General features: G+C 38.4%; 1 protein-coding gene across 10 annotated transcripts in view; it reads right to left on the reverse strand.

Moving 5' to 3' along the window:
* gulp1b (GULP PTB domain containing engulfment adaptor 1b) overlaps positions 1 to 23883 on the reverse strand; it is a 61704-nt gene that overhangs the window by 744 nt on the left and 37077 nt on the right. For 4 of the 10 annotated variants that reach the window (XM_051896930.1, XM_051896926.1, XM_051896929.1 and 1 more), the window contains 9 exons: positions 19296 to 19357; positions 18052 to 18123; positions 14591 to 14689; positions 10300 to 10437; positions 10091 to 10207; positions 6930 to 7016; positions 6508 to 6690; positions 4213 to 4345; positions 2629 to 2723 (listed from right to left, as the gene is read on the reverse strand). In XM_051896930.1, coding sequence (XP_051752890.1) covers positions 2629 to 2723; positions 4213 to 4345; positions 6508 to 6690; positions 6930 to 7016; positions 10091 to 10207; positions 10300 to 10437; positions 14591 to 14689; positions 18052 to 18123; positions 19296 to 19357 — 986 coding nt within the window. Of the gene's footprint in view, positions 1 to 2628; positions 2724 to 4212; positions 4346 to 6507; positions 6691 to 6920; positions 7017 to 10090; positions 10208 to 10299; positions 10438 to 14590; positions 14690 to 18051; positions 18124 to 19295; positions 19358 to 23883 lie in introns of all 10 variants that reach the window. The other 6 variants (XM_051896934.1, XM_051896936.1, XM_051896928.1 and 3 more) reach the window with 5 other exon arrangements.

Raw genomic sequence — 23883 nt, forward strand, 5'->3', positions numbered from 1 at the left:
ACGTGCAACATGGTTAATAGATAAGACTATATAATAACTTTCGGTAACACTTTATTTTAGGGTATTTTAACTAGTTGCTTATTAGCATGCATATTACTAGAATGTTGGCTATTTATTAGTATTTATAAAGCACATATTAATGCCTTATTCTGCATGACCTTATTCAACATTCTTAATCCTACCCAATACCTAAACTTAACAACTACCTTACTAACTATTAGGAAATTAGGAATTTACTGAGGGAAAAGTCATAGGTAATAGTTTATAAGTGTTCCCTATACTAAAGTGTTACCTAACTTTCATTATTTACATTACAGATCAGTTGTTTATGTACATTCAAGATTGTTTAATCACCACAGTACTGTATAACCGGCTTCACATTGCACATGTAAGCGGCACTGAAGTGTTAATTCTTTATTTTGTTTCCACTCAACAGCGTAAGAAAGCTGTTCTTCTGCATTTGTTGTTGTGAAATATTGACTTTAATGAATGCATCCACAATATATGCAGCCAATAGGAATGAGTCTCTATCAGTGCACATTCTCAGTGTTTCTTCTTCATGTTACACATTGCAAAATTAAGCTTAGGGCTGAAACTCTTAAGTGCAGCTGCACAGTACTGCTTATGTGTGAGTGAACCAAAATTTCAATTAGTCTGAAAACACGGTGAGATGACACGCATGCAATAACCAGCACCACACAGAATCTGCAACTGCAAATCCCGCAATCTCCAACTAAACGCCTGTCATTGACTAAGTTCACCCCAGCCCTTTGTTTCTGATTACTAATAAGGGTGTAAAACTCTCAGCTCAATTATAATATATTTTACCATAAATCCAATTCTGCACAATTTCTACATATTATTACTCACAAAATAGGTCCAGAAAATGTGGGGAAAATTCAGCAGATTCCATGTTGGTCTAACATATTAAAGGCACAATATGTAAGTTTTTTTGGATTAAAATATCCATAAACCACTAGAACAATGTTATATATTTTGTTAACTTGTGTACTTACATTATCTCAGATGTTTCCAAGAATGTTTAAATCTAAAGAAATAAGCAATTTTAACAAGGACACGTGTCCGTGCGTCGCCTATCAATGACATCATACCTGCGTTACCCTCGATTTCCGGTTTTATTTTGTAGAAACCATGGAAACACCAAAGACGCTTTAATATATTATATGATTTATTAGACAGGTGAGCAACTCTTCGGATACATTTATAGACAGAAAACTAATCATTGTTATATAGCTTAACACAGTAAGTCTTATTGTTTAAATCACATTTTCTTGATTATATTAACATGATATTCTAAAATCAATCTATATTACTGCAGTGTGCAACAAGTGTCACAGAGCAGCCGCCGAGCGAACGCACAGAGCAAAGTTATAATTTTCAACACACTCAGATGTATCTAATATGATAAACAGTGCTGCGTTACCCCACATACACTTGACAGGAAGAAGCGGAAGTGGCGACTGTGGCATAATGAAAGCTCCACTGCTCTCGAGACATGTGTCACGCTCGTCTCTCATTAGCAATCGCTCCAGCGGCCTCGTTCAGCTCCCACAGCACTCTGTCCTGCTTTGCTTCATACTACAGTGACGTTAATAATGCCCGATTCCCGTCGGATTCTTTTCCACCGGCTGTGAGGTGAAAACGTCATCTCCCATGATTCTGCACTCAATCTTGCTGTCATCAAGCTACGCCTTTGTTTTGAATAGGTCACCTCTAGTGGCGAAAAATTACATATTGTGCCTTTAAGACATACAATACCATATATAGACACAACAAAATTCATGCTTGCAAATCTTGTAAAACCATATCAAAATACTTGAGGATACACTGAGGTGAATCACTAATGAATGTGTACAAACCATCTCTGCCGCTGAGAGGTTATGGGTGGCATTCAGGGTGAAAAGAGAGATAAAGATAATTGAATTATTCAGGATTACAGGGTTTAGAGACACAGGAGTGCAAATAGATACTTACAGGGTCTAATAATCTCATAACAGGTAGGATGTCCTCAGAAACGGAAACTTCCATAATCCTCTGGATTATTGAAATTTTAAAACGGTCAATAATACAGTGAATTCAGGTGAATTCTGCCAGCCAAATACTGCTCATATGCTTTCTTTGATCTTTTCATATAGTCTGCCAATCATGTTGGCTGCTTCTGCTGTTTATTTTTGACACATTATTGACTTTTCTCTTTTCCATATCTAGAATTGTGTCATAATCCTACTTCAAAGCATGTGAGCATCATGTTTAAAATTATTTACACCTTCGTTTTTAGCATTTAAATTTGGAGATGTACATATTGCACATTGCATCAGAGATCAAATTAAAACTTTACGATACATAAACAAGTAGTGCCGTTGTACGGTTGTAATATAAAGATTGTGCTTGAATCCTACAATATTTAGTACATGCATGATATTATAAAAATGAAATCGCTTTTTAAGAATAGAAATAGGGATGCATAATTTATTGTCACCGTATTGATTATCCACCAATATTTTTTTTATAAATAACATGAAAATAATCATCATATTGATCAGAATTTTAATACAGTTGCATATGTAAATGAAAGATAAAAAAAGAAGAAAAAATAAATGTGTTTACCTGCATCTCATCCAGTTTGGACTGGATGTCTGGGGTGAAGACAGCAGGTCCACAAATGAACGGATCAAATGGTTCTGCTCCAAACAGGTCTATATCTACAGCACAACCAGACAAACTAGTAAATAATATGTCATTTAGCAGACACTTGTAAGAAGTGTGAAATAGTTCATGGATCACCCCTTGCAAAGCTTGAACCCAGAAAATTCTATTTATATATACAAATATAAATTAGGGATGCACCGATCCGTCTTTTTCGCTTCCGAAACCTGGGATTCAGTATCGGCCGATACCGATCCGATATTCAAGTAATAATAAAAAAAGTGCTAAATTACCTAATAAACTGTATGCCTCACTGTGTGGAAGAAACTGGGATCATTCTTTTGTGCAAGGCATCAGGCTTGACTTAAACATTACTTTCCTAACTTTGTAAAACAAAATAACAAACAGACACAAATGTAGTGAATTATTTATTAAATAATTGTGCGTCAGAGCAACAACTGTAAATAAACCAATCGCTTCACTAGCTTGGTAGACATTCAAAATAAACAGGAGTCCAGCTGATTCCTTCATCCATGACTCATGGCTTGTTTTTCATGAATGTTTGAGTCATACATGACATAAACTAAATATATTTATATATAAATATAGGCTATACTATAAAATGAAAATACATTTTTTTTAAATGAGGCAGCAACATATGATAGATAGGACAGAACAAAAAATGCTATTAACAATCTTTCGTTGCGCAAAAGTGTTATTATTATATAAGCGGCTCCTACACAGAGCGGCAACAACTTATGCGCATCCCGTGTGCAGAATGATGCGCTTGAAGCATCATGGAGTCACAGCGCGCAGCGGCAGTGCTCCGCATTGAAAAGTTCAAAGCACAAAGTGAAGATATATTGATGGGTATTGTATTACCGGTATCTTTGTCTACAGATGAAGTATAATAATAGATACATTGAATTATCTTGGAGAGAGTTTCATTGTGTTGACTGTCGTAACCGAACGCAACACGCAGTCTGAATGCTGAATGGAGAATGACTGACAGCCGCAGCGAAGGGAGGCATTTACGTGAGCTCTAATTTAACGACTTAAATATTTATCTGTACCTGAAATTAAACTATGAAATGGCTTCAGAACACTTGGAATATAGTGCACGGAAACTTTATGGTAATTTTTAATGTTTTTGTGCCTTTTGTGGAGCTTAACAATAACACAATAGACGCACAATATCGGATTTGGATCGGTCCCATCCGGCCGATACCCGATCCGGCAAAAAGGGCAGTATCGAAGCCGATACCCGATCTGAGTATCGGATCGGTGCATCCCTAATATAAATGATCTGAAACATCAAGAATATCTGTCAGTGCATTAGAAATCAAAAACGAAATTCACAACTGCATGCTAACAAACGTCTTCATACACTTCAAAACATCTACACTCTGGCTCCATTTGTTTTCAACTCAAATGAACCATTTTATGGAGAAGCATATGACATTAGCAATTATGGATTTTGCCTCCAGGTGTTTGAAAATGTGACACATTCATCTAAGCGAGACAGCACAAATAAAAAGCCCCCACCTCTGTCTCTTGGAGGCAGGTACGGAGATGAGATGCCGTTACAATTCAACCGTCTTGTAATTGGAGACTCAGGGGTGAATGGAACCATATCAAATATGTCAGTGGAGGGCGCTCTAGCTTGTATGCTTCCAGCCTAATAACGTTGACAACAAACATAATCTTATTAAGGCATCAGAACCAGCCCATTGAAAGGTCAGACTTCTTTTGTGTGTTAAGCATTTAACTGTACATTCAATGTATACATTTATGTGCTCCTTTTTATTTATTCATCTTGAAAGATTTATAATTTTTGAAAGAAAAAAAAGATAGCAGTGGTTCTCAAAAGGTGGGGAGACTTCCCTAGCTTTCAAATCTTTCAATATTCAAATTTGCCACATTGACGGCTGATGCGACAACCAATGAGGTTTGTGCGAGTTTCTTCTTCTATGTATGGCGTTCACTGAGTAGCGGTTGTGTAAACAAAAGCTACGTTCAGACTGTCAGTCCAAATTTTGTCCAGATTTTGCAAGTGTGAACAGCCAAAAATCACATGAATTGCGTTTTTTACGTTTCAGTTTGACTGCTCTGATCAGATTTTGTGTGGTATATGTGAGGTCCGTGTACGTTTTGATAGTTTGTTTTTCAATTTGAAATTAAATAAGCAGAAATGAGAAAACGGCACCTTTATTCGTTTTTTCATTTGTTCAGAAAATGAAAAAACGGGATTACGGCTTGATTGTTCGTTTTCATGGTTCACGGGTAGAAAAAGGATAAATTGCTTCAAAATTTGTTTTCCACATGTGGGCAGTCATGAGACGCCGATTGGTCAACCAAAGCTGAACCGGTGACGTTATCAGCTGTTCCTCAGTTCTATTCAACAAAATAATATTCCTCTGCTGCTATAGCAGTGCCGATTCTTAAAGGGTTAGTTCACCCAAAAATGAAATTTCTGTCATTAATTACTTACCCTCATGTCGTCCCAAACCTGTAAGACCTTCATTTGTCTTCAGAACACAAATTAAGGTATTTTTGATGAAATCTGAGGGTATTGCTACGCTATTTTCGTTGCAGAGCTTCCGTGTTTACGTCTGAACGTGGGCTCAGTATTCTGGACCTTAAAAGGTGCAATGACGTTGCTGCCTATGTGTGGATCAGATACCCTCGGATTTCACTAAAAATATCTTAATTTGTCTTATCTTTTATCTTAAAGGTCTGCAACATGAGTATGAGTAATTAATGACAGACTTTTCATTTTTGGGTGAACTAACCCTTTAAACTGTACAGGGCAGGTCCTAGATTGGGCTTTCTTCTGTGCAACCTAATGTGTTTCACAGAAATATTTGTTTCAGAAATATTAATCTGCACCAAGCCTGTTTTATTTAGCTGGGTGGAGTTAAATCTGTGTGATGAAGCTGCAATTAATTCTCTTGAACGTAGCCCGTAGGAAATAATTACATCTGACTGGCAGCATTCCAGCAAACTGTAAAAGCAGGGTCACCTACTGGGTGAGCCCAGGAAAAAATATGGGTGGTGTTAAAAATAAATAATATTTAAACAAATCGAATTTGCGCATGCAATTTTTGAAGGCAGATTAGTGCCATCTGGTGGGGGGAAAAAAAAACCTTGTAATGCCATGGTGTAACCACTAGACTCCTATATACTGTAGCTCTTTATAAAAAGGCTTATATATTCTCTAGTTGTTTTTAGACATAAATATTTTAACTAAGATTAGGATACATATTTAGACATTCTCAAAGACTTTTTGTCAAGGTTTAGATTTTTTTTTTTTTTTTGAAATGTTGATTTGAAGTGTCAGTTTTTGCATTAATTTTACTACAGTCAAACCTGAGCACAGAGAAAGACATTTTGTTATGCATCAAAAATGACAAGGAAAGCTTTATCAGAGCAACCTCTTATTTGAGTCTTCTGGCTCAATTTTGCCATATTGTGACAGCCACACCAGTTCATTTGTGTGTGGGGTGCAGGTTTTTACTTTCAAAGGGGAGTGTCCCCCCAAAAGAAAAAAATGAGAACCACTGCATTAAAGAAATAGTTCATCCATTTCTATACTGCATGAATCATATGGACTACTTTTATTGTATCTGTATTTTGCTTTTTGGCATTTTTAGAGATCTGTCTTCCATGGAATAAAAAAAGCCACTCAGGTTTGAAACCACATGGGAGTAAATAATCATTTTTGGATGAACTATCTCTTTTACATATGAAAAATTCAGATTAAAGAGTGTAAGATTGTACAGTAACTAAGTGAATCGCATGCAAAGTGCACTGTGTTATTTTTGTGTACAAGACATTTACACGAGGTCGTGGCACGATGTAACCACTTGTGGGCTGTAATTGGGTGGGTTTAGCAGGAGGAGGGGTGAGCAAGCTTGCTGATTGGCTGGAATCGGGTGAGCTGACAGGCGTTAGAGTGACAGAGGAGATCTCTAGGCTGGACAGTGATGTGACATCACCACACCAGGACAAGGCAGACGGCCTCTGCAAAATGTACGGCTCATTAGAGACATTAACATGCAGGTACTGAAAAAGGGCACTGGGGGTTGGGGAGAGAGAGAGAGACAGATAGATTGGAATAGAGAAAAAGGGGAAAACGTGTGGCGTGGGTAGATAGAAGAGAAAAACATACACATTCTGATGAACTGAAAGAGAGCAGAATCATTGAGATTAGCAGCATCTGACTGGAATGATAAGCAAGACTCATTTCCTACTGGACGTACTGGTGAGCAGCGAGAATCCATCAGCTGATCCTCCAGTTCTTTGAGCTTCTTCTTCAGTTTTGAGTTCTCCATCTCCAAATCCTGAATCTCCAATTAGCATAAGCACATAGTGAATAAAAAGATTCACATTTTTATTTGTCAATCACATAAAAACATTTTATGTAAGTCTTTGGCACCACAGCCTGCTCTCAGGATTATTCTGGTTAGATTTGCCTATCTATAGTTGTATTTACACTTCAAAGGAAGCTGCATATAAGCAGCATACAGTATATTATGAAAAGGAACATTTTTACAGATGTTGTAATGCTGCATACAGTAAATGTATTTACACTGGAATCAGAATCGGGAAGAGTTAAATGCTGATTCTTCTGCACAGCCGTCAGAAAAGACACGTTGATTGAGAGTGACGAAGTTGTTGAACAAAAATGTTTCATTTTATCAACTTTGTCTCAGATATTTATCCTAAAAAAGGAATAATTGTTAACATGGGCCTGTTGGACATGTAAGCGGTGTTTTTTATATTTCGGCACCTTTATTAACAGGTTACAGTATTCAAAATGGCCACATAAGCCATGCAGATTCACAGACTGACATTGGCAAAGTTTCTAATACGTCAGACTGAAACTTGTTAAATGAAACATGTTTATTGACAACAACCCAAATAATAGAGCCACCCCCTTTCAAAACCCTTGTGTGCACCAGTCTACAAAAAGTTTTCTCCCTAAGCACTGTCACATCCACATTTTCCACTATTTTTCTTATTTTTCTCCGTACTACGCAAATCAGTGCAAAACAACCGCAAGCCTTCCTTCATGTTGCTGTTTGTTGACATGTTCCTAAGAATCTTCTCTCAAATTGATGGGTGTTTCTTTAACTTCGGGCCCTTTTATGTCTCAGGGGTTGATTTTTATAAAAACTAACAGCTTTTTAACTAAAAGACAACAAGTCTTGGGAACTTTTTATCATGCTTTCATCATTTACTTTTGCCACTTTTCAAATGACTTTTATGGATCCAAATCATTTTAATTTTTCAAAAATTATGACTGCCACACAGCCTCTAATGAAGTTTTCTCTTTCTAAAGTTAGTGTACATAGGCTACGTTCACACTCCGAGCTTTAATGCTTAATTCCAATTTTTGCTCCGATCTGATTTTATTTTTTTATTTTTATTTTTTTATAGCTGTTCACATTGTTGTTTTAAATGTGGTCAATATCAGATTTCCAGTGTGAACAGATCATGGTTCTAAAGTGACCTGCATGTACAAAAGAACGATTCAAACGGGTTGCCAGGTTTTTACCATAAAATCCACTTAATTGCTTCTCAAAACTAGCCCAATCACGTTCCGGGGGTTAAATATCGCGTTAGTGCGGTCACTTCAACCCACGGAGTTACAAAACAAATAGTGAAAAAGTAACCCAATTCTGCAGGAAAATCGCGGACTTGGCAACACACACAGCACGCTGTCAATATGGAATTAAACACTGAGGGCATTAAAGGGTTAGTTCACCCAAAAATGAAAATTCTGTCATTAATTACTCATCCTCATGTCGTTCCACAACCGTAAGACCTTCGTTCATCTTCAGAACACAAATTAAGATATTTTTGATAAAATCCGATGGCTCAGTGAGGCCTGCATTGCTAGCAAGATCATTTCCTTTTTCAATGCCCAGAAAGCTACTAAAGACGTATTTAAAACAGTTCATGTGACTACAGTGGTTCAACCTTAATATTATAAAGGGACAAGAATACTTTTTGTGCGCCAAAAAAAAAAAAAAAAAGCGACTTTATTCAACAATATCTAGTGATGGGCGATTTCAAAACACTGCTTCATGAAGCTTCGAAGCTTTACGAATCTTTTGTTTCGAATCAGTGGTTTGGAGAGTGTATCAAACTGCCAAAGTCACGTGAACTATTGAAATTTCGAAACACTTATGACGTAACGAAGCCTCGTTTGCTGAAATCATGTGATTTTGGCACTCTGAACCATTGATTCGAGAACAAAAGATTCGTAAAGCTTTGAAGCTTCATGAAGCAGTGTTTTGAGATCGCCCCTCACTAGATATTGTTGAATAAAATCGTTATTTTGGGGTTTTTTTGCCGCACAAAAAGTATTCTTGTCGTTTCATAACATTAAGGTTGAACCACTGTAGTCACATGAACTGTTTTAAGTATGTTTTTAGTAGCTTTCTGGGCATTGAAAAAGGAAATGATCTTGCTGTCAATGCAGGCCTCACTGAGCCATCGGATTTTATCAAAAATATCTTAATTTGTGTTCTGAAGATGATCGAAGGTCTTACGGGTGTGGAACAACATGAGGGTGAGTAATTAATGAAAGAAATGTAATTTTTAGGTAAACTAACCCTTTAAAGTAAGCAATTACGCGTTTAATTTATAGTGTGATCTGCCGTGGAAGCCAGCGAAATTATGCGCAGGCAATATGAAAAATAAAGACAATGATGTGACAAAAGAGAGCAGAGTTTTGAAAGAAACTTTTATGATACGAGCCCTCATGTTTTTCTTGTATTATAGAGCTGTCTCTGTAATACTTACGAGTTCTGACACATCACTGCCCTTCTACTTACTACCTTTTGCAACTGTCTTGATAACGCTGAGTGTGTAAAATCTTTGAATAGACGCAGAATCGTGACGAATGTTGATCTTGAGTGACGTAAAAATTGTGTGAATTCTGTTATGACTGTTCACACTGTAGTAGCCTACCACATATGGAAGTGGCACAAATCGGAATCGAAAAGATCAGATTCCATGTGGTTTGTATTGTTCACACTGTCATGAGGAAAACAGTTATGAGTCACATGTGGGCAAAAAAAATCAGATGTGGGCCACATTTACCTGCAGTGTGAACGTAGCCTTAGTTACCAAGTAGACAGCAAAGAGCATGCTTGATATTAAACAATGTCTCAAGAAAACAAACAAATCAAGATAAAGATCAAGAATATTTTTATTGTGTCATTTCCGGTCAAACTTTAATTTAGTCAAATTATGTTTAGTGTGGCTTAAAAGAGTTTATTTTCCACAGGGCCAAAAGTACCCATAGTTGAAGAATCACCCTGCTATGAGAGTATTTGTGTGAGAATAAAGAATTCTGGGCTCGTATCTGCATCTTGAACGTGTGAGCAGTAATCCATGAACATAATCTTACTCGTTTCTGAAGGTTTCCAATCTGTTTCCTCGTCTCTACATCTTTTCCACCTGACTCTAGGAACTTTTTGTAGGCGAGATCAAAGGCTTGTCCAATAGCAAGTGTGATCTCCTCCGCCTGGGCAACATTTGCACATATTGCAATCAATAAGCAAACCAGGTTTCTACTGTATGTAACATTTGTTAGGTATCACAAGCTTATTTACTTACACATTTTTCACTGTCAAACACGTAGCACAGGTGTTTCTTCGTCTCGGGTTCTGTACAGATAAAGGTGAAGATTCTTTTATCTGTTTTGTCATCTGCACAGAAGGACATTCTGTGAAGTTGGCAGTTATGCTGCATCTCCTGGAACAAGAAGGACAGTTGAACTGAGATGAAAAGCTCACTGGTATGACTGACCTATTTTGAAGCAAAAAGCAACAAATTTGAAAACAACCCAGAGGAGAATTTTTTTGCTGAGGTTTAAATTTTTAAGGCTCTTTCGTGGCTTGGGCGAATTCATGTGTTCTCATTTATGTTTCAACAATTAAGTTCATTACTTTTCTTCAGATGTTTCTCCCAAAATTAACAGGAAAACAAATTACATTAGCCTATTTCACATGCATAAGAGAGAGCACCCATGGATGTCACTTTGGCCCTGTTTACACCTGGTATTAAGATGCGTTTTGGTCGATCAGATCACAAGTGGACGAGAGAGACACATACCCGGTAAAACACCTGGTGTTTTAATCTGTCTCTTTTGTCCACTTTCGACCACTTCAGTCCTGATTTCTTCAAGGGGATGGTCTATGGGCAGGTAAATGTATGGGCTTCTTCAGAAATTTTGATTTAATAGCCAAAATAACCACGCGCAATTTGCATATGAATGTGACCGGAGACTACGGGAAAACATAAAGAGAGCATCAGCTTTAGTTTCTGCTCTGACAGCCGCGAGACCGCGCTGAACACGGTAAGTGCATGATAGAAAACAGGAATGTTTAGAGAACATTTTGCTTTGTCTGTTTTTCGTCTTCAAACCAAACTTATGGCTTCAGCTGGCAAAGTTTAAATCCCATCTGGTTAGCGCACTTCCCATAATGTTTATTGTGTCAGTAGGCGGCGGGGTTGCCAGGTTTTCACAACATAATCCGCCCAATTGCTACTCAAATCTAGCCCAATCACGTTTCAAGGGGTCCCCCGATAGAAATTGCGTTCCAGGGGTTAAATATGTTTTTTGACAGGGTTCCCCCCTGGGGCATTCCAGGGGCTAAATATCATGTTATTTGGGGTCGCTTCAACCCACGGACATGAAGAACAACCCGCAGCAGTGTTAAAGTAGCCCAATTCCGCGGGAAAACCATGGACTTGGCAACACTGGTAGGTGGTTTTTAGTAGCCATTTGAACACATTCGACCACATGAGCGTTTACATCATGAACATAATCCAAATGTGTTTTTGACTACCTCTGGAAGTGGTCAAAAGTGGACAAGCTCAAAATGTTTTACACCCTGTTTACACCTGTATTTAGTGTCGTCCACTTGTGATCCAATCGACCAAAATGCATCTCAATGCCAGGGCCAAGTTGTATTAAAAAGTGGTGTGAACGGGGGAGGGAGAATTTTTATGAACTCATTACACAGAGACTTTGGCTACTTTCACACTGTCAGTCCAAATCCAATTATTTGTGTAACCGATTGGAATCTGCTCTAAAATTATTGACTGTCCACATTGTGTATAGCAACTGTTCAGATCCGTTTTGTGTGTCCATACCGCTCTTTCGTTTTCTGGAATATCTGCATTGGTTTCTATGGAAATGGCGTTGCGTTGGTATGCATACACCAAAAACCGCAACCGCAACATGGAGGGGTTTGCAATAGAGATGTTGTCTTATTTGCAACATGACAATGTGTAGCCGCTGCGCTGGGGGTTTATTCCGCTATAAGACTGTAGATATAGAAAGACGGTTCACTCCTATTAGTCATGAACGGGAGAAAATGCAACGCACAATATGGCGGAATACGTCCCGCCTTCTAAGTAAAAGAGCCAATCGCTGATTGATAAAGTCATTGCTTCACTGCAGCTGCCGTTAGAAGCTCCAGTTCCCATAGAAACCTGAGACTCGCGCTTAGGACTGTTCATGCGCATTGGCTTGTCTAGCCTGTTAAATAAGCTTTTTTAATGCTATTTGAGCATAAGAAACAACATTTATGGGACAGTTCATGTCAGATTTCATTGCTGATTTGAAATATGTTATTTAATTGTGAGTTCGCCCAGCAGTTTTTGAGATTTCAGGATTTTTCAAATAGATAGGACTTGGTCTTGGATGCCGAAATAGCTGCCCGGAGGCGTTGCAAATATGGCTGCGGAGTGAACAGACTTTCCTTGAAAGGGACTTTGATTCCGTGCTGTATTGTTATTTTCTACTTTCGGCACTTTGCAACAACACAACCTACAGCGACTTTCAGCATGTTTCCTATAACAAAGTCTGATGTTTACGTTTTACGTGGCGTGAGAAAGTCACATAAACCGCATGAAATCCGATGAGAGCAGTCAGACTGAAACGGATTTCCAGAAACGCGATTTGAGTAGGATTTCAAACCACATATGAATGTAGCTCGAAATTTGTAAAAATCACATTTCAAGTGCCTTTTTGCCATTCACACTTGCTAAATCGGATCAGATTTCAATTGGATATGCACATAAATCGGATTTGGACTAACAGTCTGAACGTAGCCATAATTCTTGCTGACCCATTCATTTAATCCGCCCTAATATAACATATTGTAAGCAAAATTGCAGATGCACTCATTGTATGCATAAAAAAAAGCAGGGACACATTTGTTTGCACTTTCTTTTGTGGTTTCACTGGAATGAAAAGCAATAAACTGGAGCATTTGTCTGTGTAGTCTGTCCACATGAACATTATGTTGTTGCCTTCAGCCACCGATAACAGCCTTAATGAGCTCTCATCAAAATATTCAAAATATCATATTCCAGCTCCAGATCGGCACTCATTTTATGCACATGAACAAAATGAAAACTCTGCTCAACAGCTGGAGATGCTTCCTCTGTAATGGATACATTCCTGCTGAGAGCTGTTTCAAAAACTGATAATGATATATCCTCTCCCTCAGCACCATCAATATGAACTGATTGCAGTATTGACACTGGCCATGTATATTAATTTCCACTTGGATGTAAATGTGATCCCCTTTCTGTAAATTAGATTTCATGATGATCAAGTTTGTTATTTGTAGTTCTCAAAGGCCCACTTCCGAAAACCATTTTACTGCGTAATTTGCGAAGAAATACTTTATTTGAATTATCCAGAAATCACATCAATGTCAGTACATCACCCCAAAATCAATCCAGTATATCCAATAACAGAAACTCTGACATGGACAAAAGCAGTGTGCATGTGAAAGGGGAAAGTTTAATTGTAAATATAAATTGTGATTGATACAGAATATTGATGGAACAACACAGCTGACGTGACACATACATCCTCTCTCTCATCCAGACTGACAAGCGCTACAGCATAACAAACTCACTGAAGTCTAAGGGATATTGCAATAAAATTTCAAGCGCAATTGCAAATTCACTTAGTGTTAGTCTTTCCTCATTGAACATTAAAAGCCCAGAAGCGATCACGATGCCCAGAAGCGATCGCCCTTGGTTATTGCTGTTTTCCTGTGCTTGTGCAGATCTAGCAAAACATCTCAGTAAACACATGACAACAGAATTCCTCATGTGAGAAGATTCTGCTTCTAAACAACCTGCCACCTTTGCTTTAGAAATGGAAAATAGGCATTTTATCCTTTGTTTTGTATTCTTAACAAGTTACAAATGTAAACTCCACATTTAAAAAATATTATACAATATTTCAGTTGTTTTAGTAGTTTATTGTAGTAACATAAATTTAAATAAGAACAAGTATAATAACTAAAATAATATAAAATGTAATATAAATTCGTATATAATCCATAATATAGAATACTTTTTAGAATTTTAGTTATTCTAAACAAAGGCTAATTTATAATTAATAATATAAAAAAATTCTAAATCTTGCTTCTGGGAGAAACATCTGAGAGATATCTCATTTATGATTGTTCACAAACATTGGCAGTTACTTTGTTTTGAACAAACACATCTAATTGAATTCATCAAGAGCTAATTAGTTACTTTAGTTGCTGAATTAGTTACATTATTTTAGTATTGGAATGAGATAATTCTATCAGTTGTGCTAACAGAACATAATTGGCATGACATTAAACAGTAAATGTTTGAAAGATAAGATAGCACATTTAATTGTCAGTTTCATTTCATTTCATTGTTCTGTCAGAGCAGGTGTGAGGATGGCAGTGGGGTAGTTTATGGAGCTGAATAAATTGCTGTGACTTTTCGAGTCTAAATCAGGGCTTCCATGCATGAAATCACATCAACTATGTGGTTTTATCTTTATTTCTAGAGCACTTCCTGTGACTGTACACAAGAAGTTTTCATATTTGAGAAAACCTACCTTAGTTTTAGGGTCCAATATCTTCACACCATATATAGAGATCTGAAGCTCCACTTTGGGAGTTTTCTGCCCCTCTGACTTCTTGATGTGCCTTTGAAACTGAGGAAGCAGAAGTGATTCAGCACATGCAGTGGAAGTACATACTATCAAGGGAAAAGCAAACAGAGCCGGAGGTGTTCGCCATTTTTTTACAGGCTGCTGGAGAGCAGTAGAGCATCAGGTGAAATGAGGTGCTCAAACACGTCTCTAGAGCAATGCACTGACCTGCAGAAAGTCCAAAGCTGGACATAAACTGGGCGAAAGAAATATCACCCAGGAAAAGGACATCATTAATCTGTCCCCTAAAAATCCCATGAACGAGCCACTGTTCTATTTCTGTCTCATAAACAGTTTTAGTTATGAGCGGAGTCTTGTGTATCGACTGTTTGGTTCAGTTATTAAATAACAACAAAGCAGTAAGATATTTCAAAAAGATTTTTATGTTTTCTAAAAGAAATGCGAGTGGTGTTTGCCAATGCAACACACACAACTTTGTTAGAGTTGTAGTTTTCAGTAGTGAAGCGGTTTTATTTAAAAAAAAAAAAAAAAAAAAAACTCACAGGGCAGAGGTTGAAAACTAGTTTCTATGCTCCACATAATGTTTCTGTGTGTGCGCTATAAAGTTTCCACCTCAGTAAAAAACAGCTGTGAGTTTTAGTGCATACAGGCACGTCTGCTTCATAATACGACATTAAAAAGCTATCTTTGTGGTCAAACGTTTTGCCCTCACTTATGATTGCTTGGAATTCCTGGAGAAATCAGATAGGATATGTATCTGATTTAAAACCACATTTGGAAGTGGCTCAGAATGGATGCGAAAAAAATTGGATCTCGTATGGATTTTTGTGTTTACACATGTGCAACAAATTCCGATCTGTGTCAGATATGAGTAAAAAATCTGCTTATTTGTGCCAGTGTAAACGCAGCCATTGATATTCTTGTCCCTGAATATGGCGCAGGTCCCTCATTTAATATAAGTCCATGGGATTTTTTTATTACTAATTCACCAGGCGAAATCACCTAGAAAAATAATAGTACACCAACTCTAAACAATTTAGTGTCATCTACTTAGAATGTTAATGTGCCCCTATTATGTTAATTTAAAGATTCTTAATTTGTTTTTAAAGGTCTCCTACAATAGATTTACATGCATCCAAGGTCAAAATACACTTTAATTTTCTCAAAATATACAATGCAGCTTCAGCTCTTTTTTCACAGTGTCTGAAACTTTTTTTTTCCTTCACAGAAACTGTTCAATCAAGGATTCAGTCTCTCTAAACCCCTCCTTTCCGTGAGCCTACTCTGCTCTGATTGGTCAGATGGCCATTGTGATTGCTCTACCGCTTACAGCATGTGTCGGAAAACAAACGCCCATTATCTAATTTGAATTTCCGCTTCTGAGGTTTCCTCAGCGCTACAAAGTGATACAAACAGGTGGAGTTAACTGTTGGAATTAAACTGCTGTTGTGTCTTTGTGTCATTGACTCTTCATATCCTCATCCTTTGTAAGTTCATGCAAAGTGGATCTGCTTTCACAACACAAAAAAACAGCCTCTTCTTGACATGTTGACAACTCAAACCAAAATCTTCCAGGCCTTGGCTACAAACCATACTATCCCATTATGTATCATTTATCATTTAAAAATAATATCATTTAAGAGTGGGTCAAAGTAGAAGTTGTTCATCCAACAAAGACCATAGGCGGGCATTATGCAAAATTGCTACAAACCTGTGTAGGTTCCAGCAGGAAGTAAGACTGTAATTACTCTTTTCAGGCAGTTTAGAATTGGTTCTTTCTTTTGGGAGACAATAACTGCATTTGTCGTGCACTTTGATCTTTGAAACTTTGCAGACGTTTTACATTCACAAACAGCTAAATAGCACACTACATCAAAAGGTAATACTCGAAAAAGCATAATAGGAGCACTTTAATATGAGCAACAGTGGTAATGATGCTTAAAGACAAATAGTCATGTAAACTGAAAGAATACAGATTATTAATTTACTAATGAAATTATAAATCACTTAAAGCTGCTGTTCATAACTTTTTTGGTTAAAAATGATCCATAATCAATTTTTGAGCAAGTATCTCCTTACCTTAGGTAATTCACAACGGTAAGCTTGTAATAATGTTTTATAATTCAGGTGGTAGTGGTGGGTTTCCGCGGGAAATTTGAGCATGTTGCCGTTTGTCTTTATGTCAATCACGTCTGTTTACATAAAGAACGAGTCCTAGCTAGTAGGCTACATCGCATGTGAGGCAGATCAATTATAGCCTTTTCTCACAGCAGCTGCAATAATTAACATAATTTGGATGGCAGATTGTATGGTATGACAAATTAATGCTAGAGATTAGACTGTACAGAAATTGAAATCTACAGGTAACGCTAATACACACTAAATACACAGTCATGCATTGCTGATGTTGTTAACATTAACAATTTGAGAACAAAGTATAGCAATAATAATAATTTGCACACGCGGCTGCCGGAGCTGATCCGCGGCCACTCTAGTCAGTGCTTTGTGTTTACACCAGCCGCGCCGCGGCACATTTCAGAAACGTCCCAGAAGCAGCTCGCCACGGCGCTTCGCTAAAGATAGGCGCCAAGTCTATTTCTGACAGATGCAGCGTCCAAATTTGCAGCTCAAATACAAAATAACGTCAAAATAATCACCCTGTGAAGACTCCTGCTCATATTTCACATCACTAGGAGGCCAGAAATTGATGACAAGAGATTCAAAGTTGAAAAATTTAAAAGAATTTTGTCCTTGTCATCCATAACTGGACTTTTAAGTGTATTAACTTTATCTGTAGGCTACAGCAAAATAAAGTATGGCATAGCAATAAACACAATTAAACCAGACAAAATATAACCATTTAGTCATTAAAAACACGAAAAATGAAGGAAAACAACGTCGGACAGTCAAATCTAGTGGTCTCGCAAATCCAGCCGCTTCGCTTCTGAAATGCTTCTGGTGTGAGTTGACACTGCGTAGAGGACGGAACAAAGCCTCGCCGGAGCTGTAACGTGCCACAGACGCGTGCAGTATAGACAAGGCTTAAAGATGATAATTCTGCAAACAACTGCAATTGCAGGTTTCAAACAGAGATGGCAACAAAGAGTCAAAACTTACGGACTGCAGCTTTAACTGACTATTAAATTATTAATCATTTAATTATTATCGATTTAATAATGAGTAAGCTTTTGCCTTGTGTTAACTGGCACTCACATAAAATTGAAATGCAGCTTGAGTCTGATATATGAACTTTGGAAGTAAACTTAATTTACCCTTTTAAAATTTCTGTATATTTACATTTAATTATCACAGCAATTTCTGCCCTATAAACAGGCATGAAGAACCATGAACACATTTCATAGCCTATAAATGCTCAGAATAGTGGAGTACTGTGGACACACTACCTTCAGCTTCCTGACGGCCACACGGACCATGTCTGTCCCTTTGGGCTGCTCCACTTCTGTGATTCCCAAGAACTACATGAACATACAGTGGACACAATGTTAGTAGATTTAAGTAATATATCAATAATATAATTTGTTTGTAATGGTGACTGGGCTGATAAGCATACAGTATGTGTGTGTAGCAATCTGTACTTGATGAAAACTATAATGAAGGTCAGAGAAGGGGAGTTGTGAGCTGCAATAACAGTCCCTTCATATATACACACACACACACACACACACACACACACACTCACTCAAGTGCATTTAGTACAACTTTAAACATCACTGCATCCATCATACCAACAGCTTCAGTAGAACAGGCTCATCTCTCACACACTTACAAAAACACATCTCACATCCCAAAGTCAAAGACATGGCGCCCTATCATACACCCGGCGCAATGCGACGCAAGTGTTTTTTGCTGTTTTCAGCCCGACGCAGTTATCATTTTCACGTCCAGAGCCACATTGTTTAAACAGCAAATGCACTCGCGCCCATCTGTTCGCCCATGGGCGTGCTGGTCTGAAAATGAGGTGTGTTCAGGTGCATTGTTGGCGTGTTGCTATTTTGAGGCAACTGAAAACGACTGCACCATTGACCAACAAAAACCTGGTGTAAAGTCAATGGCACAGTATTTTTTATCTTATTTTTTTTTGTTATTTAAAGGGCGTGTTAGTAATATGCGCCTATAGGCGGGTGCACAACGCGCATACACTCTGCTTGTTACACACACAGGGACGCACAGCAGCACACACACTTTTTTAAATATTAAAAATATAAGAATTCCTCTCTGGAGAAACGTTCAGTCCTTCCACTTGCAAATTCCGCCATGTAAATAGTGAATCCGCCATGCGCTTGGCTTTTAAAGGGAATGGGATATGAGACTCTGATTGGTTTATTGCATGTTACGCTCAAAACACACCCATGACTCATTAAGAGAATAGGTACAACTCTTTTGGACCATGCACCTGGCGCGCAGACCATTTTTTCCGTCGTTCAACTAGAAAAAGAGGATTCGGACACGCCCTAAGTGCACCTGTGCCGTGCTCTTCAGACCATGCGCTTAGATCGTTAAAGTAGGGCCCATTGTGTACACAGTGTGCATTTGCAGTGTAGTGCTGTCCCTCCCCCTTTTGTGTAGTAAATATAGAAGAAGCACAGAGAACCAGAGGAACAAATAAGAAATACGTCTCAAACTGTACCTTTGCATTATACACAACATGACTTCTCACCAAGGCTTCAGGTGTGTGCATACTTGGTTTATCTGGATGAAAAAAGAGAATAAAGATGAAGAATTTAGGTGTAATGGCAGATAACTGATATTTTCAGTAAGTCAGCACAAAAAGCTTGTAATGTCATAAGAAATTTTTTTCAGAAAAATAGTCGGACTCATAATTATGCATTTCTATGACAACACTATCAACTGCAAAATGTATATGCAGTGATCACATGGTCACAAGTCAGAGCTTTCAAAAATTAGTTCCATGAGGATGTGAATGTATTTGACAAGTCGGAATCTCGTAATTACGGTAATTCCACCATGGCATGAACGCACCTCTTGTAAAATTACTGACTTGATGTAATTTCATATATTTATAATATAATGTTTGATTCTGAACAGCAAAATCTATCAAATTTTGTGCTGTCTCACCAGCCGTTCTGCATGTCCTTCTGTTCCCACTATTAGAAACGGGCAGCTGAGGGCTACAGTATTTTTAACAAGGTCCATAATCACAAGGGTCTCCTGTCTTTCCGTGCATCAATTTAAGTGCTTTAAACATGAAACAAAAGTCTCAAACACGAAGAAAGCCTTTTTGTGTTTTTTTGTTTCTGAGCATTTTTGAGAAAGGTGAGGATGTGAGGATAATAATACTAATGCAGTACTTGAGATAACAGCAATGCACAGCATGAATAAATCAAACTGATTACTCTTGCTTTTATTTATGCTGCTGTTGTTGCATTTGTTGTCAGTTTCAATTATTTTCATGTGCTGATTAATCAGACCTCATCTTTTAATTAAATGTCTTCTTGTAGTTGGTGTGGTAATGCGCATCAAGTTTAATTAGAGCAGGGGTTTTCATACTGTCCAGGGAGTTCAGGGACCCCCAGGCGGCTTCAAGGGGGAACTAGGGGGGTCTGCAGAAAAGGATATAAAAAAAATAGTGAAGTAAATAATTTTGTTCCCACCCTGGTGGCTGGCTGCAGTATAGGTAGCCGGCAGCTATCACCCTGAAGCCCAAGACTGATTGCCCACTGAAGCTAAGCAGGGTTGAGCCTGGTCAGTACCTGGATGGGAGACCTCCTGGGAAAACTATAGGTTGCTGCTGGAAGAGGTGTTAGTGAGGCCAGCAGGGGGCGCTCACCCTGTGGTCTGTGTGGGTCCTAATGCCCCAGTATAGTGATGGAGACACTATACTGCCACAAAGCACCATCCTTCAGATGAGACGTTAAACCGAGGTCCTGACTCTCTGTGGTCATTGAAAATACCAGGATGTATTTCAAAGAAAGAGTAGGGGTGTAACCCCGGCATCCTGGCCTCTCCACCAATAAGCTGGTGTGTCGTGGGCGTTCTGGCACAATATGGCTGTCGTCGCATCATCCAGGTGGATGCTGCACATTGGTGGTAGTTGAGGAGATTCCCCCTTCCATATGTAAAGCACTTCGAGTACCCAGAAAAGCGCTATATAAATGTAACAAATTATTATTATTATTAATTAGGTCATAAACTCCATCCTCTCCATTTAATCAAATGGGACGTGAGCCAAACAAAAAAATCCAATTGCATTTCAAATATTTTTTCCCCAAAGATGGTTTCTGTCATTTAGGTAGTTCTGACATATGTTCAAGTGTTTGTTTTTCCAGTATGTTTGGTTGTAGTTAGTTATTTGGACCTAGATACCACGGCTCCACCTCAGGATCACTACTGCGCAGACTCGGGCTGTAAATTATGTAATCATCAATAACCATTACTGGGTTATTTTGGATTCATTTTTTTTCTATAGTGGAAAAACATGGAGAATGGTTGAAACTAAAGAATCTTATCTGTAAACTTTAGAAATTCACATGAGTATTTTCATTTTGTCTCTGTTAAACTTTACAGACGTCAATGATATATAAGCGTCGAACAGAGGGAGTGCAATAGAATGGGAGCACAATAATTCTGACTAAAATATTCATTTTGCTATAATTTTTTGATACCAAAAGTGGAAGAACTTCAAATTTACAACAGCACCAAAAACTGCAGTATGAAGAGTTTGTTGTAGTCGATTGCAGTAGTATTTACAGACTTTTTTTATTTTTAGACAGAGCCACTGTTTGATTAAAAAAAAGAAGCAATTTTATGTTTTGTTTTTCCCCCTGCTATAACAAAGTATACTGAACAAACAGTGACTTCAAATCAGAGGTATGTACCGAACTGTCATTTTTGTGTACCGTTACACCCCTACAGTATGAGATAAATCACAAATTATTTTTTACAGATACAAAAAATATTTGAATAGACAGAAATTATTTTTAAGAAAATGCTTTCAAGATATATTTTTTTATTTATCACAATATAAATGTGTCACGATCATCATAATCTATTGCCTGGACTCATCAATGATTGCTTTCAGCTGTGTCTCATCATCACGTTATCCCTGCCTATATAAAGCCTGGTTTATCAGTCACGCTAGATCTTGCATGTCTGTTTGTACTGCTTCCTGCCTTGTATCCTGGTTTTCCCATGTCTTGTTTTTGATTCTCTGCTTGGTCTTTTGGATTTCACAGTTTACATCTGCCCTTATCTCAGTCATTGTTTGGATTGTTTACTTGTGTATGGCCTTTGCCTGTTTTTTGGACTTCAATTGTAGATTACCCCATTCAATAAATACTGCATTTGGATCCTCAACCCTTCGCATCTCTGAGCAGTTCATAACAGAAGATCTAGCCAACAATGGATCCAGTAGTATGTCTCGTCCACCTTCGTCAGGGAACTCACTCACTCGAGGACCACATTCAGGACTTCCTAGGTATTGCTAATTTCACTAACCTCCCAGACTATGCTCTCATTGACTTCTTTTGTTATGGATTCAACAACCCATTGCAATCCACACTGATCCGTGATGGTCCTTGAGGATCACTGAGCGAGTTCCTAGAGTATCCCCTAAACATTTTTTGGGAGAGGGCAGTACATAACAAGCTCCGGTGGCCACAGAGTTTGGCACATTGCGGTTTCCAGCAAGTTCAGTTTTGATGGTCTCTAGCCCTGTGTTTGGCCGCTGCACCAGAGCCTGATCACAAGATGGCTGCCACGCCAGAGTCATCAGCCAAGATGGCCGCCACGCCAGAGCTTCCAGCTGTCATGGCCGCCATACCAGAGCCTCCAGCCATCACGGACGCTATGCCAGAGTCTCCAGCCATCATGGACGCCACGTTAGAGTCTTTAACCATCATGGACGCCACATCTAGGTTTCTGGTCATCAAGAGCGTTGCACATGAAGACATCAGGGCATTTCCTAAGCACTTGAGACTGGCTTCAAGTCTAGAGGACAACCCGCTGACATCGGTGCAGCTGGCATCTCAGCGGTAATGTCAAGTCTGGGGGTTTCTGAGGTGGTCCCTCTGTCAACTGTACTCCCTGTTATGGCGATGGCTATTGTGGGTGGGCCAATAGCACAATGGATGTTTATGAAATATATTTGGTCCCTTGAGAGTGAATCATCATATTTGGTGGTCAATGGCATCAACATGTCTGAAGTGAAATTTAGTTTAGGATTATTTTTCTCATGTTTCTCTGTTGCATGTCCTCATGTTAGAAGTTACAGGCCACTTATTCATTACAGACATTTTTTTGAGGGGTCCCCCTGGAATTTTAGGGACCTCCGTGAATGCCTGTATATTACTTATAAGGCGGGAAGACCCTGAACAGGCAGCAGCAATTTTCTCCTAGCGGGCTGACTGACATGTTGTGCTTTATTTCCTATTGTCCTTGTAGGTGTTGATGAAGAGCCCCTCATTGTTCTTTCTTTTCTCCCTTGAGCTGGGAGTGAAATTGTGGGTTGATGAATTGGCAAAAGGAGACCTCTATGGTCAGTGCATGCTGCCGTGATCTAGACCTGACTCAGCAGGGCACGGCTTTAGAAAAATAAAGAGAAACTGAAAAAACTAGAGAGAGAGAGAGAGACAGAATGAAAGATTAAGGGACGCAGAAAGAGACCAAGAGAGACAGCGAGTAAGAGAGATGGCCCTTAGAGTATAAGAACTGTGATGCCGACAAAAAACAATAATATAATGAAGCTGACAAGCCGTCCAATCCTGTGCCAAAGAGGAGACAGCTCTCTCACTGTTTATTTGACACCTTTACAACACAGGCTCTTCAGCATTCACAGCCACGCAGGTACAAACACACACACACTTTAATCAGCTGAAATCTCGTACTGCACACCAATTAATGCTCGACATAGAGAGAGGACAAACGCTCAGACATAACCTGCTGCAGCAATGTCATGAGGACATAAGAAAAAACTGCTTATAGCTTTGGGTGGCACAAATGTCTTTACAGATGAAACTAGATTTTAACAGTTTCTGAAGAAAATGTCAGTGCTTGCCTGTGCAAAACTTACAAGCACAATGATAGAGTTGGACTGGCAGTTTTTTCATTATCAGGGTTGGGAACCATAAGGAATTAAACAATTCTGGTTCTGATTTCAATTGCGCTTTACAATTCCAGTTTTTTTACTGGTTCCATTAAAGGATTAATTCACTTCAGAATTAAAATTTCCTGATAATTTACTCGCTTACATCTCATCC

Source organism: Ctenopharyngodon idella, chromosome 6, assembly GCF_019924925.1.
Source record: "Ctenopharyngodon idella isolate HZGC_01 chromosome 6, HZGC01, whole genome shotgun sequence".
NCBI lineage: Eukaryota > Metazoa > Chordata > Actinopteri > Cypriniformes > Xenocyprididae > Ctenopharyngodon > Ctenopharyngodon idella.